This window comes from Propithecus coquereli, unplaced genomic scaffold, assembly GCF_000956105.1.
Source record: "Propithecus coquereli isolate 6110/MARCELLA unplaced genomic scaffold, Pcoq_1.0 Scaffold38, whole genome shotgun sequence".
Classification (NCBI taxonomy): Eukaryota; Metazoa; Chordata; class Mammalia; order Primates; family Indriidae; genus Propithecus; species Propithecus coquereli.
Window position 1 is genome coordinate 4,142,369 of NW_012149507.1, and position 17,902 is coordinate 4,160,270.

The 17,902-nt window shown below is 37.9% G+C and overlaps 1 protein-coding gene across 1 annotated transcript in view; it reads left to right on the top strand.

Moving 5' to 3' along the window:
• MYOM1 (myomesin 1) overlaps positions 1–17,902 on the top strand; it is a 184,578-nt gene that overhangs the window by 143,473 nt on the left and 23,203 nt on the right. Inside the window, exons 21-24 of the mRNA XM_012652075.1 lie at positions 1,419–1,533; positions 12,606–12,762; positions 14,253–14,359; positions 14,479–14,523. Of these exons, the coding sequence (XP_012507529.1) occupies positions 1,419–1,533; positions 12,606–12,762; positions 14,253–14,359; positions 14,479–14,523 (424 nt within the window). The remainder of the gene's footprint in view (positions 1–1,418; positions 1,534–12,605; positions 12,763–14,252; positions 14,360–14,478; positions 14,524–17,902) is intronic.

Here is a 17,902-nt window from a genome sequence, read left to right on the forward strand (position 1 = left end):
TGAGACAGAGTCTTGCTCTGTCACTCCGGCTAGAGTGCAGTAGCATTATCATAGCTCACTATAATCTCAAACTTCTGGGCTCAAGCTATCCTCCTGTGTGCACCACCACACTCAGCAAATTTTTCCTATTTCTTTTTTTAGTAGAGACAGGATCTCACTGTGGCTCAGGCTGGTCTTGAACTCCTGAGCTCAAGCAATTCTCCTTCCTTGGTCTCCCAGAATGCTAGGATTATAGGCCTGAGCCACCAAGCCCAGCCAATAAATTCCTTCTTAAAATATAATATGGCTTTTAAAAGTCACATGTTTTAAAAATAAAAATATAATTTTCAATAAAGTATTAACAATATTGATGAGAGTATGCAGAGCCCAAAGAAAGTTACAAAAATTATGAGTGGGACTGTTACACAAAAATAGATTATGAATGTTTTTTTTTAACAACTCTTTGTAATGCTATCTTAGTGGCACACATGTATTGGGTTCTCAGCAAACATCTTGATTATTAACAACTTGAGTATTTAGAATTTTAATACACTAGGATCATTCATCAGTTACTTAAATTCACAATTATTTTAATTTCGTGTCTGTTTAGTGAGAAATACCTTTATGAAATTTACAGGGATAACTTTTTTTTTTTCCTAGTGCTTTAAATTCTTTTAAGCAAATGGAAAATGTTCTTGATCCATGCTTTTAATTCTCTTTTGCCAAGAATTTCATCTGAAATTATTCATGGAATGTCTCAAAATGATCAGGGGTTGGGAGGAAAGGCAACATATATGCTATAGTGAGCACTTTGTATTTTTTCTTTTTTGAGACAGTGTCTCACTCTGTCCCCTGGCCTAGAGTGCAGTGGCATCATCGTTACTCACATCAATGTCAAACTCCTGGGCTCAAGCAATCCTCCTGCCTCAGCCTCCCGAGTAGCTCGGACTACAGGCACATGGCACCACACCTGGCTAGTATTTCTATTTTTTGTAGAGACGAGTCTCACTGTTGCTCAGGCTGGTTTTGAACTCCTGACCTCAAGCAATCCTCCCCCTTCGGCCTCCCAGAGCGCTAGGATTACAGGTGTGAGCCACTGCACCCAGCCTATTTTGTCTTTTTGACCGAAGAATAAGGTGGCTAACTTGTTTAAAGGACACATACCTTAGTCTTTGTTTCTGATATTGGTAGCCATTAAATTATATGATAAGGAGAGGACACCAGAGTTGAATGGATCTTGGAAACTCCTCGTCTACTTACAGTGGTCCAGAGAAAAGAAAGTCTAAAACTAAAGTCACCTCTGAGTCTTTGACAAAATCAGATCTAGAACACAAGTCCTGCACCCTTGGTGCTAGGTGACTAAATCATTGTTACAGAGGAAGAGCACATCTGTTTAAATGACATAAATTGCCCATTGCTTCTACACCTGCTTCTTCCAGGTGCGAGGTCTGAAGGAGGGTGTCAGCTACGTGTTCCGCGTACGAGCCATAAACCAGGCAGGAGTCGGGAAGCCATCTGACCTCGCTGGCCCTGTTGTGGCAGAGACCCATCCAGGTGGGCTTTTACTTTTTCATTAAAATAAATCTCGTCTGGGTAAGATACTAAAGTAATGTTCAACCTAACTTTCTGTACTTTTCCTAATTTTCAAAATTGTCAACATGTGCTATCTGAATATAATTGACAAGTAATGACCTTAGGACATGACAATCATTGATCCCATCACAGGACAGGGATCAGCCAGGTTTGAAGTGGTCCAGGGGCTATTCTGATTCATACCTAAAAGCAGGGAGTTCTTGATCAAGTTATGCTTCCTGGACCAACTGTTCCAAGCATACATTCCTGGGACGTTGTTTCTTTTCTTTTTTTTTTTTTTGATTTTTTTTTTTACAATTTTATTTTATTTTATTATTTTTTTGAGACAGAGTCTTGCTCTGTTGCCTGGGTAGAGTGCAGTGGCATCATCATAGCCCACTGCAACATCAAACTCCCGGGCTCAAGCCATCCTCTTGCCTCAGCCTCCTGAGTAGCTGGGACTAGAGGCACTTACCACAACATCCAGCTAATTTTTCTATTTTTCATAGAGACGGGGTCTTGCTCTTGCTCAGGCTGGTCTTGAACTCCTGAGCTCAAGCAATCCTCCTGCCTCAGCCACCTAGAGTGCTGGGATTACAGGCATGAGCCACTGCACTCGGCCACATTCCTGGGACATTGTTTCTATTATGCCTTAGCCATTAATTAAATATCATGAGAATATTTTCCCAATCATAGGCAGAGCTGGAACAGCCCAGTTTGCAGGCACAATCCTTAAACAAAAGTAGGATTTATGTAATTACAGCTATTACTTCAAACCAGAGGTCAGCAAACTTTTTCTGTGAAGGGCCAGATAGTAAATATTTTCGACTCTATGGCCATATGGCCCCTGTCACAACTTCTCAACTCTGCTATGGCATGAAAGAAGCCATAAAAAGGACACATAAACTAATAAGCATGGTTGTGTTCTAATAAAACTTTATTGTGTATGTTATATGCATTACATAACATGAGGCATTATACACATTGTAAAAGCTCAATCTTGTATAATTACCCCATGTCTTGAAATATTAATCTTCTTTTGATTTTTTGCAACTGTTTAAAAATGTAAAATCCATTCTTAGCCTGCGGACCATACAAAAAGAGGCAATGGGCCAGCTTTAGCCCACAGACCATAGTTTGCTGACCCCTGGGTTAAACCAACAGCTCCCAAAAGAATAGTCCGTAGAGTTGTGGCAGCCCTCAATTCCCAACTGCAAGAGATGCCACAGTGGGGCCAGAGAAGACAATTTTTTCCTTTATTATGAGAACAAAGTTTACAGTGTTCATTGGCCAAATAGTTTCACATCACTATATAATAATTTCTTTTATCATTTAACCTGTATCGTTTTTCAAAGTTCTCGTATATTTCAGTTCACTAAAGTTACATAAAACAGTGGAAATGAAAGATGGTAAAAAACATCACCCAATTGATTTAAGTTTATATTCATTGTAGTCCAAGCCCTTTTGCTTTCATCTGTCCCTGTTTTCAGACTGAAATAAACAAAGAGCAGATACATAATGTAATATTTTTTTCATAATATAATATTTTTTTCCTGATGGGAAAGAAATGTAAACATAGAAAACTCTGCTTTCACTATTAGTTACTTGAAAAGTATATAAAATGTACCCTTTGAGGAAATATCAGCTCCTTTCATTCTATTTCTATTTTATTTTTTTTGAGACAGAGTCTCGCTCTGTTGCCCAGGCTAGAGTGCCGTGGCGTCAACCTAGCTCACAGCAACCTGAAACTCCTGGGCTCAAGCAATCCTCCTGCCTCAGCCTCCGAGTATAGCTGGGACTACAGGCATGCGCCACCATACCCGGCTAATTTTTTTCTATTTTTAGTAGAGATGGGGGTCTCGCTCTTGCTCAGGCTGGTCCTGAACTCTTGACTTCAAGCCTCAGCTTCCCAGAGTGCTAGGATTACAGGCGTGAGCCACCGCACCCGGCCCATTCTATTTCTTTATAAACTGATTTCGGCTATTCTTATAACTACTCTCTAGACATGGATCCAACTAAAGTGACCTTCTTAAGCAAAAGTGTGGTAGGTGTCCGGAGAGAATACTGCGCTTCATATAGGGAAGCTTTGCAAAATTTCATGAGAAAATAGAAAAATGCTAGGAACATATACAGAGGCAAAAAACAACACACAAAGACACTAGGACACACATTCCTATAGAAATCAGATTCTTCAGCTGACAACTGTGTTGATATTAAAGGTTCCAAAGGGGCATCCTGAGGGATCCAAGTGCAGAATCTATAATATCCTCCTAAGAACAACATTTAAATTGCTACACAAGCAAACTCTTAATCTAAGCATGGGTAAATCAAAAGCACCCTTGAAGCCATGGATTCCAAATCTGATTGACTGAAGAAAGCTTAAATCAATTTCTTATTTTCTCATCTACAGCCTCAGAATGGCAGATGGCCAGGCTTGACAATAACAGAACCATCACTAGGGAAATTTTGCCACCAGAAAAGGATCTACTGGTGACCTCCTGCGTGAGAGTTTTGTTTCACTGACTTGGAATAAGGCACCACAAGTCATTTTTGTGGCCATTCCATTCCCAGAATATAACTACAAACCACACAGCAGCAGACATTGACACACTGAGGAGCATCTTATTAACCCATCTGTGAACCACTCACTCAGGGACTAGGAAGGAATCCTGAGAGGTCAAAATGCTGCCCTACAAAGAACCAAAATCCCGGTGATGTTTGGACTTGTGTTCCATGCAACAGGCACATTCATTCTTGCCACATGCATTTCTTGAGCTCAGGGTGCCGGGTGCCATTTGGGCCCTGAAAGTAGAGTAATATGACAGCATCCCTGTACACTGGGCTTACAATCTAGTTGAAAAGGCAGAGTTTGCAGCGTGGGATGATGAGAGCTAGGATAGATGTTCGGAAAATATTCCCCATAGCTCAACAGGCTATAAACTAGGTATCGAGGTTTTCTAAGTCCCTACAAAAACTTCTATGTAGTCTAAAATTGTATTTATTCATTTTGTTAAATATCAATATGTTACTTTTACCCACGTATTTATTTTATGTTAGACTAGATAGGGCAGAGGGGAGATGTTATCAAGTTCAAGATTTGGGATGTGAAACTTGGATTGCTGTTTCAGAAGAACAACTTCTTTGGGGATGCATTATTAAAATTTCTGATAGAAAATAAAGCTTATCATGTAACAGCAAACCACAAATACATCTAACACGATACCTTAAGTATAATTTGAATTCTAGTTAAAAGTTAACCTAAATCCACCAGGGTTGCTAGGATCACTGGTCTCCCTTTGAAGTCAAAGAATATGCAAGTAGATATAGCTCAGCCACTGCTACAAAGTCTAATTGCACTGCTAATAAGGATCTAGATAATTGTCTAAATGTGTTGTGCTTTACCAAGAAATTCGTTAGCTAACGAAGCCTATAAAAAGAATAGGCTGAAAGTATTCAATATAGATTTGTTGGTACATAAAAGGATGTTCTCTTCTTGATATTTGGTATTTTAAAAACAGTATCTGTGGTTGATTGTATCAGGCCTGGGGTGGGAGGTGGAGGCCAGGTGAGATCAGATGGAAGACAAGAGAGAGGCCTGCCAAGGCATGGCAGGTGATCTGGAGGGCAACAAATAGCTGGCGGCACAGGCTGCAGGTATTCTTCCCAGGTGATGAGCTGGAGAACCCCAACACCTGTCAGAGTCCCAAGCAGGAAGTGGGTTACAGGAAGTTAGGACTTGGTCATGAGTAGCAAGGCAGGTTAGGAGAATGCAGTACCAGAAGGAACAATGAGTCAGGAATGAATGGGCAACCTCCTAACCAATGGGGTGGGAAACCTGCAGCCTTGGGGCCACATATGGCCTTCTGGATCCTTGAGTGCCACCTTTTGACTGAATCCAAATTTTACCGAACAAATCTTTTAATAAAGGGATTTGTTCTGTGAAGTTTGGATTGGGTCCAGGAGCTGCACTTTGGGATCTGGAGGGCCACATGTGGCCTTAAGGCTGCAGGATCCCCACCAGGCTGACTTTGAAAGGTAAGTTCAACTGGCTGATTTCGAAAATTGCACTTATATTTGCTTACTCACTGATCTCTTTCACCCACTAGGACAGTAGTTCTCAACCTTGACTGTACATTAGAATCATGCCAGGAACTTTTTAAAAATATTAATATTAAAATGCTGGTATTCAGACTCTACTCCAGACCAATTAAACCACGATCTCTAGGGCTGATGGGCTGATGATGGTAAATAAGGCATTCTCAAAAAAAAAAAAAGGAATCTCTAGGGCTGAGCTTCTGGGCATGGGTTTATTGTTGTTTGTTTGTTTAGCTCTTTGGGTAATTCCAGTGTGAAAGCAGGCTTGAGAACAGTGTATTAGACTGTGGGCTCCTTCAGAAGAGGAACTTTGTCTTTTCCGTACATATGCTGAGAGCCTAGCGAAGTATCTTGTATATAGTAGTTAATCTATTAAATGAAAAAATAATGAATGACTACCATGTTTTGGCCGGTGAGTATGACTCTGTTTTGTAGCCTGAGCGTGTGCACTTAACCCTAGACATCTGACAATGCATGCCCTGGTTATAAAGGGCGAGGGAGGAAAGAATTGTCCAGTGGTGGCTCCAGTGTGGGCACTGGGGTGGCACCAGGTCGGCCAGCAGTCCTGATCGGAAACACAGGAACGCTCAGTATTACATGTGACCGATTACATTAATTCACTTCTGTCTGCTTCTATTCTGTTCCACTCTCCAGTTTTTAAAACATCAACACACACACACACACACACCCCATGGAGAAGGACAAATATCTAAAGCTTATAAAAGTGATATATTCATGATGATTCAAAAGACCTTAAACTATGTGAGAAAGAATTCTCATATCAGATTATTAAACGTATGGGAAGGTGAAGAGTTTACTGTGATTTTATTTCAGCTTTTAAATTGTATCTATTTTTTCATCATTTTTTTGGAAGGGAGAGAAAAGTAGGATGGAGTGAGTTAATTTCCAAATAGCTCATTTTAGCCCTGGGGTACCCATAACCCCTTTACGTAGGGGAGGTTCCTCGTAGTCTGGGGCACCATTAAAATGTCATCTATGCAATCAGATATCTCTGTGTCCATATTAAAGATTCATTTAGGGTTGAGGAGCTGACTAGAGACATTCTTCTTAAATCCTTTTCAGGCAAAAACAAAAACAACTCTTTCATTTGCTATACACAAATCTCCTGAAATCTTAACTGAAATCTTCATGTTTTTGAACAGACTCAAAGGTCGTTTTTGAGAAAAATCTAAGTCATGCCAAATTTTGGTCCAGTTTTCCAGCCCAACTTTGTGGGAAAATGAGATGGCCTTTCATCTGGATGAGAATAGCCATACAAATTCTTTTGTTAATACTTTGATACCAGAACATCAAACTTGCTTCCTGCCCATAATTATCTGAGCCATTTTCATCATTCATTAATCAACTTTATAGAATGTGTTTTTTAGGGATTTATCAGAGATCAATCATGAATTAAGTGACAGTAGTTCAGCTCTTGGCAAAAGCTTAGTTAAGTTGTGGCACATTCTAGAAAGAAAATTTGAGGATGTTGTAGCTAGACCTTCCTCTCAGGCTTTCTCTGTGACATTGTACCCAAGGTGCTTTCCCATAGGTTAGCCTGGGGAATGTTAGAAATGCTGTCGTGGATTTATAGGTTAATACGTTGGCCTTGGTTTTGCTAGAGCATCTCCAAAAAGAATCATCCATTTGAATATCATGTATCTTTTGTAAAATTGCAATAGAATTTTTTGCCTACCATGTATCTGGGACCCCTTATTTAAAGAATTTCACTATTAATTCCTTTTAGATTTTAATATGTGAAAAAATGGCTCTCCAGATTAACATGTCTACCTCCTCTTATTATATAAATAGAAATCTACAATCCTACGTGTTCTTCCTTTTCAGATCCAAAAATACTCTGAGCTCATTTTTACTTGTTTTTCCTACTCTTAAATTTTCCAGGACATATCTTTTTGTTTTAAACTTCTGCTTCCTCACATTTATTTCTTGTTGTCCCAAGTAATTTCTTTAAAATATTTCCCCAAAACATCTTTTTTCCCTGTTCATAAACTCAGGATAAAGGAAGAGTCTATGGTTTTTCCAAAGTGAATGTCAATTTAATTTCCCATTACAGATAACTTGGTCTACTAAGTCACTCTTTAAAAAATGCCTTTATTCAAAGAACTGTGTTAACAAATTAATTAAAACCAAACAGTAACAGAAGGCTTTGAACTTGAAAAGCCATATTGAGAGGGTATGATAGCATCAGCATTGTAATTCATGTGACAAATAGGAAAGGAACTATAACTTTTTGCATTCATCATTTTAAAACAATAACTTTGTCTTATGTTTACACAATGACATGGTTTCAAGTGTATTCTTTCTTTGCAATATTAAGTTATTTGACTAAACATTTTCTAATGAGAAGTGTGATGGAACTCCAGAAATATGCTTAAATAACTAGTATTTGAAATATTTTCAATGAATTTGGTACTTCAGAAGTGTGAGATTATGATTACTTTTAGAATGATACTTTCAGTTAGTTGATAGCATCATCGATTTGTCAAAGAGCAGATCAAGCTTCCAATTCTGAGTATAAAATTAAGTAGGAAACCCAGTGCCACTAGAATATTTTCTTTGTTGGTACTTTTAGTTCCTTTCACCTGTTTATCAAAGCATTGTTGTTAAGCTTTAGCTTTAATAAGACAAGTCCCAATAAAATAAATGTTGCAATTTTAAACTGCCATTTTTCTTTTAAAGCTGTTTTTTCAATCTAGTCCCTGGTACATGTAAATATGTATGGAAAATATGAAAGACACAATCTCTGTCTTTGTAGAATTTAATGCTGTTCTCGATAAACTAAACTACCAGTGCCACATTTTGAAAAATGAAAATTGAGTCAAATATTCATCTTAATGAGTTGATTTTTAAACCTTAAGTGCCAAATGTAGTTTTAACTGTTCTTTATTTGTCCCTTTTACTGTTCATTATTTAAATAAATCAACCAGTAGCACTCATCATAGCCACAATTATGTGTGCGTAAATTGAAGAAATATTCATGCCTCTCTTTTCTACCTACTACAGATGTTACAGATATGCTGATTTGACATGATTAATCAAGGAAAGCTTCACAGATGAGGAGCACTCTCTTAGATACTAGATGACATTACAAATAATCCTTACCTCTTACTTTGTCTCCCTGAGCAATTACTTAATTTTAAATTAAAAATTCTAATCCAAAACCTGGAAAAATTATCATATTCTTTTCTAAAAGTATAAATTATCACATTTCTTATGTTACAGCTCAGCTGTAAGGTAATTATGTGCGACTCATAGTTTGAGGTGGAAATACATATATTGCTTGGAACCTAAAAATAATATCTTTTACAAAAAAAAGGAAACAACATCTTTTGTTTTACTTTATATTTTCACTAAAAATCTCCAAGTCCTCTACAAAAATTAATTTTCCAGAATAGAGTCCCCTCATTATCCTCAGGGGATTGGTTTCAGAACTCCCTGCAGGTACCAAAATCCATGGATGCTCAAGTCCCTTATATATGGTGTAGTATTTACATAGTTTACATCCTCTTGTATACTTTTTTTTTTTCTTGAGACAGAGTCTTGCTCTCTTGCCCAGACTAGAGTGCCGTGGCGTCAGCCTAGCTCACAGTAACCTCAAACTCCTGGGCTCAAGCGATCCTCCTGCCTCAGCCTCTGGGTAGCTGGGACTACAGGTGCACACCACCACACCTGGCTAATTTCTCTATTTATTGTAGAGACAGGGTCTCGTTCTTGCTCAGAGCAGGCTGGTCTTGAACTCCTGACCTCAAGCAATCCTCCCGGCTTGGCCTCCCAGAGTGCTAGGGTTACAGGCGTGAGCCACTGCGCCCAGCCCCTCCTGTACACTGTAAATCATCTCTAGATTACTTACAATACCTTATTGTCAATGCTATGTAAATAATTGTTATGCTGTATTGGTTTTTCATTTGTATTATTTTTTATTGTATTGTTATTTTTAATTTTTATTTTTTTAAATATGTCCGGGGTTAGTTGAATCCCTGGATGTGGAACCTGCAGATACAGAGGGCTGGCAGTACTTCAGTGATTCAGCTCTATGTTCTTCTCCTAGTAACTGAGGCAATTGAGATAGCAACTAAGCAGGATTTTCCTATTCTCCAAGTCACATGGGTTTGGGATCAAATTTGGCCATTCGAAAACCTGAACAAATTATTGTTTTAGATACCCAATTGTTCCATTGACCTGAGAGTTTACTGCTAAAACATCGATACTTTAAAATTTCATTTTAAGATTCTTTGCTGAAAATTCTTTTAAAATACATTACACAGTTCAGTACGTGCTTTTCAGTCTTCTTGGATGCAGTACGCTGAATCTTATTTACCTTTGTCTGTGCCTCAGATCCGTAAGTATCAACCTTATTTATTAGTGTTCCGATACAGCAGTATCATTATGGGGTGAGGAGCTATTTATCCCTATACTAAATAATGTCTTTCAGCCTACTTTTTAGTTTTTCTGCCTCTTCTCTTGCAGTCATTTTCCTTATTCTCAGTGTGTCTGCTGATAGCTTCTTCTCTTTTTTTAGTTGAATCTACTGAGGGAAACCAACCAACTAGGCTTTTTTCAAGTGAAGTATAAATAGATTCCAAGTGGTGGTCTGTGGAATTCTCCAGTGAGTGTTCAGGATACTAGTGTGTGCACTTTGTCATATCCATACTGGCTCTTAGGGATTATTTTCCTTACCTCTTGGTTTGGGGCAAGGTTCCAAATGGGTGAGGTGTTATCGTACAAAGGTTAGCTTCAGAATTGAGAGAAAGTTGAAACTAATTAAATTGTCCATATTCTTTTAGTTTCGTGGCTCTTTTGTTCACAGAAAAGTCACATCTTTCACTTTAGTAAAATCAAGATTCTTAACCTAAGCAGTATTTTTCTGTTGTAGCCTTAAGCCATACTTCTAATATAACAAACAGCAAGCATGTGATAATTCACTTCCTTTTAAAAAAGGATTACAGCTAAAATAATGAATGATTAATAGAGCAATCTGTCATGCTTCCAAAATAGGTATTACGCAAAAAGTAAGATTCCATTACTCCATCCATTCTCTCTGTGACTTGGTCCCTGCAAACTGTATATCGTAACATTGCCTAAACCTCAACACTCTTCAGTGTTAGTCTTTTCTTAAGTTTTAATAAGAGCATTTGTTCAACATTTATTATACTACAATGGAGTGTAAAGATGAGTCATATGTTATCAGGAACAGAAATAAAACATGCTCTGCAACTTCCAATGGAGAAGACATAGCCCTTTAAAAGTAACATATGGTGGACATTTCATTTAAGGAACAATTAAGCCTTTAATTGATCATTATTTCAGTTTATCTATGTAGGCAAATATAAAAATACCCCATATTTGTTTGTTTAAAAAACTAATTTTTTTTTTAAGACAAAGTTTGTTCTGTCACCCTGGGTAGAGTGCAGTGGCATCATCATAGCTCACTGCAACCTCAAACTCCTGGGCTCAGGCGATCCTCCTGCCTTAACCTCTGAAGTAGCTGGGACTACAGGCGGGTACCACCACACCCAGTTAATTTTTATATCTTTAGTGGAGACGGGGTCTTGCTTTTGCTCAGGCTGCTCTCAAACTTCTCAGCTCAAACAATTCTCCCTCCTCGGCCTCCCACAATGCTAGGATTACAGGCATGAGCCACCGTGCCTGGCTAAAAAAAAAAAAAATTTTAAAAATCTCCTGGAACTAGTCTTCTCTAAGCTTTATATGTACTGGCAATAACTTTCTGGAGATTTATAGTTGAAGCACACACTGCCACCAGTAAGGACACAAGTCAGATCAATTGTCAGGCTCAGGAACCAAGATCCTCCTGCCAGTAACTGTTTAGTCACTGGTTTCCTCTTGGCCTTCCCCTGGGAGGACTTTTGCAATTTTTTTTCCACTGATAAGTTTTTATTGGACAGTAGGTCAGAATGTTGGCCTCTTATGATACAATTGAGAGAGAAAACATTCAATCCCTTGGGAAGTATCTACTGGAAGATTTTTTTAATGCTTCTTTAAAAACAAAGCTATACCTTTCTAAGATTAAAAATAATATATTTTTCCTAATGTACTGAAACAAACCAAGCTTAGACTGGCAAATGAATGAGTATAAATCTGAGTAAAGCATTTCAACTGGATTTAGGCATAGATATGAATGTTTAATATGCTGTGCAGACTCTCTTTGAATTGCTATGTTAGTTGCAGGTGCAATTTATTATAACTCTCGAAAATAACCCGAAACCACAACTCAATTGTTTTCTTTTAAAATGCAAAAGCCAATCTTCTTGAAATAGCTGAATCTCTTGAAACTCATTTCCATTTAAATTTGTTCAATAATAGTCATTTCTAAGTTGCTATCATTCTAATCTAGAGGGACATCTTCAAGTTGATTTGTGGTTGTGTGATCAGCAGAGCAAGTTTCCATATATTTCTCCATTGTTAAGTGACTTACAAACTTTGAACATGTGAATATAGGCAATTCTTAGTCTCTCTACTTTCTCACCTTTAATACCCTTTGGTTTCTATATCTCTTTCTATCCTTTCCTGACGACTGATTGACTGTGGCTGCTATTGAAGGAAAAGTCATGAATTATGGCCTGATAAGGATCATTTGACTTTCCTTTTTTTCAAAGCTGACTTGTCCCCTGTTACAATCAACCTGTTCCCATAACTGTACCATCAGTCACAACAACCAATTTTTCTTCAGCCCTGGAAAAGCAATGCCATCGATGGTGTTGACATCTGGCACATTCATTTAATTCCATATTATAGTATAAAAGTTGAATTGTAGAGCAGGACTGTCTGTCTGCTCAGTGAGCATTTGGGGTTTTTCCCTTGCCCAGGCTTAGGCCCTGCTTTAAGGCTAAAATGAAGGATCTCAAGGATCTCAAGGTAACAAATTCTTACTTGGCTGATTTTTACCACAAAGTATCTGTATCTTCTTTTTGATTTTCTAGGAACCAAAGAAGTTGTTGTAAATGTGGATGATGATGGAGTCATTTCATTGAATTTCGAATGTGATCAGATGTCTCCAAAGTCCGAGTTCATCTGGTCCAAAGATTATGTGTCCACGGAGGACTCTCCTCGACTAGAAGTTGAAAGCAAAGGCAACAAGTAAGGACTATTTCAATCATAATAATGAATTTCCTTTTCAATATAGGAGAACGAGGTGAGCTCTTTCATTCCCACTTAAATTACTTGGAATAAGAGGATGAAGTCACAAATATTTTATATCTGGTATTGTAAAAAATCATAACCAATTTAAACCTTAAAAATAATAATCCTTATAAAGTACTTTTCCCATTATTCCATTTAAAGTGCTTTCTCACATATTATCTCATTTATGATGTTAGAAAAGCTTAAATGACATTAAAGTCAGCTTTAAAGATGATTCTCATTATCTATGAAATCTTGAAATCTTAACATAGGGATGAGGAAGTTTATGGGGGACTAGGAAGAACTTGCTACCTGCTGATGCAAGTTATGGTAAATTAAAAGGACTAAGTATAATCCCTTCTGCTTTTTTCACTGTCACTTATGAGTGATACAATAGTACACTGAAAGGAAATCTATATGGGAAGCATAGGCTAGATAAGTTCTAGGCCGGGCTCTACCAGGAGCTGGCTGTATGACCTTTGGCACCTATTTAACTTCCATGGACCTCAGATTTCTTTTTCTGCAAAATTCAAGAGGGGAAGATTTTATAATCTATCGCTTCCTTTCAGCTCCAAAATTTTGGCTTTTCTTTTTACTTTACTTTATAGCAAAAGCTTATCGAGCTTTATATTTTCATAGTGTCAACCATTTTGGATTATATTTGATAAAACAAAGCATTTCTAAGTATTTTTTCCTATTACGATGAAGCCCAATATATCTCAGAAATAAAAGAAATAGCAATTTTGTTGGAAAATGGCAAGGAAATACTGAATATAATTAAAAGACATTTTTATGTCACTATGCTGTAAAGTTCTTGAAGTAAAACATATTTGGCCCAAGAAAAGATAATCAAACTATAAATTTTTCTTCCAGATTGTGCACTTAACGCTTAAATGTTTGGTTGCTCTTAGAAACTGACTAGCAATATAACTTGCCAAAGTTAGAAAACACCATGAACTAAACCACTGAGCCATTCATTTATTTATTCTACATGTTATATGCCAGACAAGGTGCTGGTGCTGGAAGTACAACAGTAAACAAAGCAGATCCTGCCTGTGAAGGCACAGGGATTATACAGTGGGGAAAATACAGATGCTGTATAAATTCACAAAAGGGAAGCGCCGAGATGACATAGGGGAGGCAAGGGCTGATCAGCTAAATATCCTTATGCAGGATGTGTACTTATATGCAAATAGTCTGAAATTGGGGATATGTACCACCTCCAGTCTTGTATCACCATCACCCCCTGGAAGGGAGTCGGGAAAGTCTTCCAGAGGAAATGACACTTAACCTGAGACACCAAGAATGGGTAGGCTTTAGCTAAGGAAGAACAGAGGAAGTATTCCAAATGAATGGAGTAGCATATACAAATGCCCGGAGACAGGGTGAAACACAGGTCCACAGATCCCACACAGCCTCATTTCTAAGAACAATATCTCGTTCTGAAGGACGAAAATAACGTTCAAAGACCTCGGGATGGATGACGTGGGCATTTACTCTTGCGATGTAACAGACACTGATGGAATAGCATCGAGCTACTTAATAGACGAGGAAGGTAAGTTTCGAATCGGTTCATTCACAAGTCTAATGTTGCTTTAATTTCTCAACTATTTTTCATTATTAACTGACTTTTGTTTTAGTAGTTCAAGGTTTGTTTTCTTTTTGTCCCTACAGAATTGAAACGTTTACTTGCTCTCAGCCAAGAACACAAGTTCCCAGGTAAGTGTCCACAATACATTCGGAGATTTTAGCAATCTTACTAGGAGGCAGCTTCTGGAATAGATCAGATGACAGCTCTGACAAGATTAAAAGAAGAGGCTCTTGATAACATATAATGAAACGCACATCATTAGCTACAGATGTACTTTCTAGAAGTAATGTTCTTTCCTTTGCCATTGTTCTCCAGAGATACCAAGGATATTAACGTAGAAAATATATCCCACATGCCATTACATAAGGAAGTGTCAGGCTACATAGGTGTAACATCTAGGTAATTAAGTTCTCCACTTTTTACCTACATGTTTTGGAATCACATATCTATCTTCTGGATATATTCTTTAGGCAAACTAAATTCTTCCTAGTGAGGTTGGCACCTAATAGAAGAATCATTATAATTCTGTAAATAAAGACAATCTGAAGACAATACCTACCAATTTTAAACTCCTGGAAAATAGGGTAAAGTTGCCTTGGTCAGAAAAAGAATCCCTCTGAACTGTCTACAAACCCTTCAGTAAAGCACCCTCTACATAAAAGATTAAATCGCACAGTTGACACCGAAGAGAAGAGAAAGAAGTCTGAAATGTCACTCTGGTGGTTCCACTGGCCTGATAGAATCTCTTGCTGTCAGTACTCATTGGCCAAAGTCGTGAAACATCCAGAAAATTACACCCCAGAGTTTGAGAGAAACAGACAGAAAGTGATAGCATGCACTTGTTTTTTTAAAATAAGGTATTTTAAATAATTTTAATATTTATTGTACAACTCCTTTACTAATACAGAAGTTTCAAGAATCCAGAAAATTATATCCCAAACTGTGGGTAAAACTTCGTATATTTGTATATGTGCATTTTTCTGGGAAGAGGATTCTCAGCTTTCACTAAATTCTCAATGTAGGCTGTGATTAAAACAAACACACACTGCTCTAGAACCCATGGCCTATCTTCTCTTACATCTGCAAGGAACGACTTGTTTGATGACCGAGTGCTGGTGACTGTTGGCCTCAGGTGTAATGTTCTCGAAGCCGACTTTGTTCGGCAAAGCAACAGAGTGGAGTGTGCCTGGGGTGCTAAGATGCAGATTTCTAAATTCTAAGGGAGAGCCTGCCATATGGCATTCGGCAAGCTTATTCACCATAAAACTGGGAAAGTAATATCATGAATGAGGTTTTAAAGTTAATTCTGGAAAATTGTACGGAAGGTAGAGGTTTGGCCTGGACTCTCTTCGTTCTGTAGTTTCGACTCACTCTGTGAACCTGAGCAGCTTACTTCCATTCCCTGTGCCTTGGTTTCTCTTCCAGGAGTGGCTGTCATAATAGTTTATAGCACCTATCATATAGAGATGCTGTAAGAGACAATAAATATGGTATTAGTTGATCTGTGAACATAAAAACATAACATGGATTGAAACAGAACAGTGATTCTAGAACCCACTGCTCAGAGCAGAAGTGTCTCCAAGTCACATAGGATGGTCACACTGTGCACTCTCAAACATTGGTAGACATGGGGAGAAACAGCAGCATCTACTAATCTCAGCCAGACAATAAACATTGATTAAGTGTCTAGGCAACAACTGGTCCAAATAACATTTATATTTAGCTTAAAGGATGGAAAGAAAGGGTGAGATGTCACTGTTGGGCTCCAGCCACCTAGACCTCCCTGGAGTTCAATGATCATATGGACTTGGAGATAGAATTAATTAAGGCGATGGACATTGCTTGATATCACTATCATTTATTCTGAGATATTTTATTTAGCATAAGCCTAAGGACTCTGATTATTGGTGCTAGGAGAGAAGGTAGCAGCAAACTCACGTATCCTTTTATTAGAGACCCACAGTAGCGTTTTGGTAGGCACAGAGGGAGAGCCCAAGGATGTGTTTAAAACAACTCTGACATTCAAGTAAAAACAACTCTGACATTCAAGTATCGAATCTCCCGGCCCAAGGGAGTTTTTGTTAGCCCATCAGAGCAGCATTTTAAACATTACAGCTCCAGTACTTCTCTTTCCCCTACCACTAGCAGACGAGTGAGGTCATTACATTAATATTTTCAGAGATCTTGTTAGGTAGGGATGAGAGTATGCAGGTGGCATTAGATAGAAATAAGGATGTGCAGGTGGCAGGGTAGACAGTTAGACATACAGGTAGCAGGGCAGGCAATAGGGGGATGTGGTCAAGGGCCAAAGGTCAGGACCAATAAACAGAGAAAAAGGAAACCACAACAACAAAAACTTAAAGTTAGGAACTTTTCCCAACTGGAAGCACATGCCAAAGCTAGGAGCTTATGACCAAAGCTAACCTTTCTCTCATTAACATAGTATTAATAAAACTCACACCCTCTAACACCATGACAGTTCTGGAACCAGCCATACAAGGACAGAAAATGGGAAAATACGTGATTCTGGTAATCTCCTCCCACTGCCCCCAAAAAACGTAAGTATTCCACCTCCAGCTTAACATATTATCAGAGATTAACATAAAAGACAAACCCTAACCCTGAAACAAGAAACCAAAAAACCAGGACAACACCTCTGAAAAACCAGATCTGACAATCTGATGACTGGGTCAAAGCAGCGTATCTAATTTTGTAATTCATACTCACTTCCTCTTAGTAAATGTTGGCATGTTAGTAAAGTCATTTTATTGAGCTTTTTGTAAGATTTTAAATGGCCTCATTTCTAACAGAATGTAATAAAGAGTATGGTATTCCTTTATCCTTTGGCACAGTAAATTCTCCTATGTTAAGCTATTTTCAAAAATATTTTGAAAACCACTAAATATATGCCTTAAGCCTACAAATAACATATTTTGCTGGAGCAAATTAACTGCCAGAGAAAAGAGCCTAAGGAAATTTAGAGCTGAGAAAAAGAAAAAAGAAAAATGCATACAGCTAAAAATAGAAAATAACTTAGTCTGTCTTGCCAGTATTGACACTAAATTGCATTGCGGAAAGGCAGCTTATTTGAATATATATTGGTACATCAAGAATTCGAGGTATTTTTGTGAGGAGGGGGAGGGTATACTTTGGAATTGTCAACATCTTGCATATTAGCTCTTCCTTTGTACACGTTTGTTATTATCCCACTTGTACACATACACTGTATGTGTGCAGATATACTCAAGGGCATATACAGAAATATAGATATGTTGGTATGTTCTCTTAGTTGTCAATATATTATATTCTAAAATTGGTGGTTGTAGAGTATTGTTGAAGCAACTGGAGGAGGAAAGAGATACCAAAATATTAATAGCCAACATCAATAGAGCAATTATAATAAGCCAGGCTCTTTATAGGGTATTTAAACAGAATCTATCATTTAAACTCCACAGTGACCTTAAAAAGGTCGTGCACATATAAGAATAACATCTATTGGATGTTGGG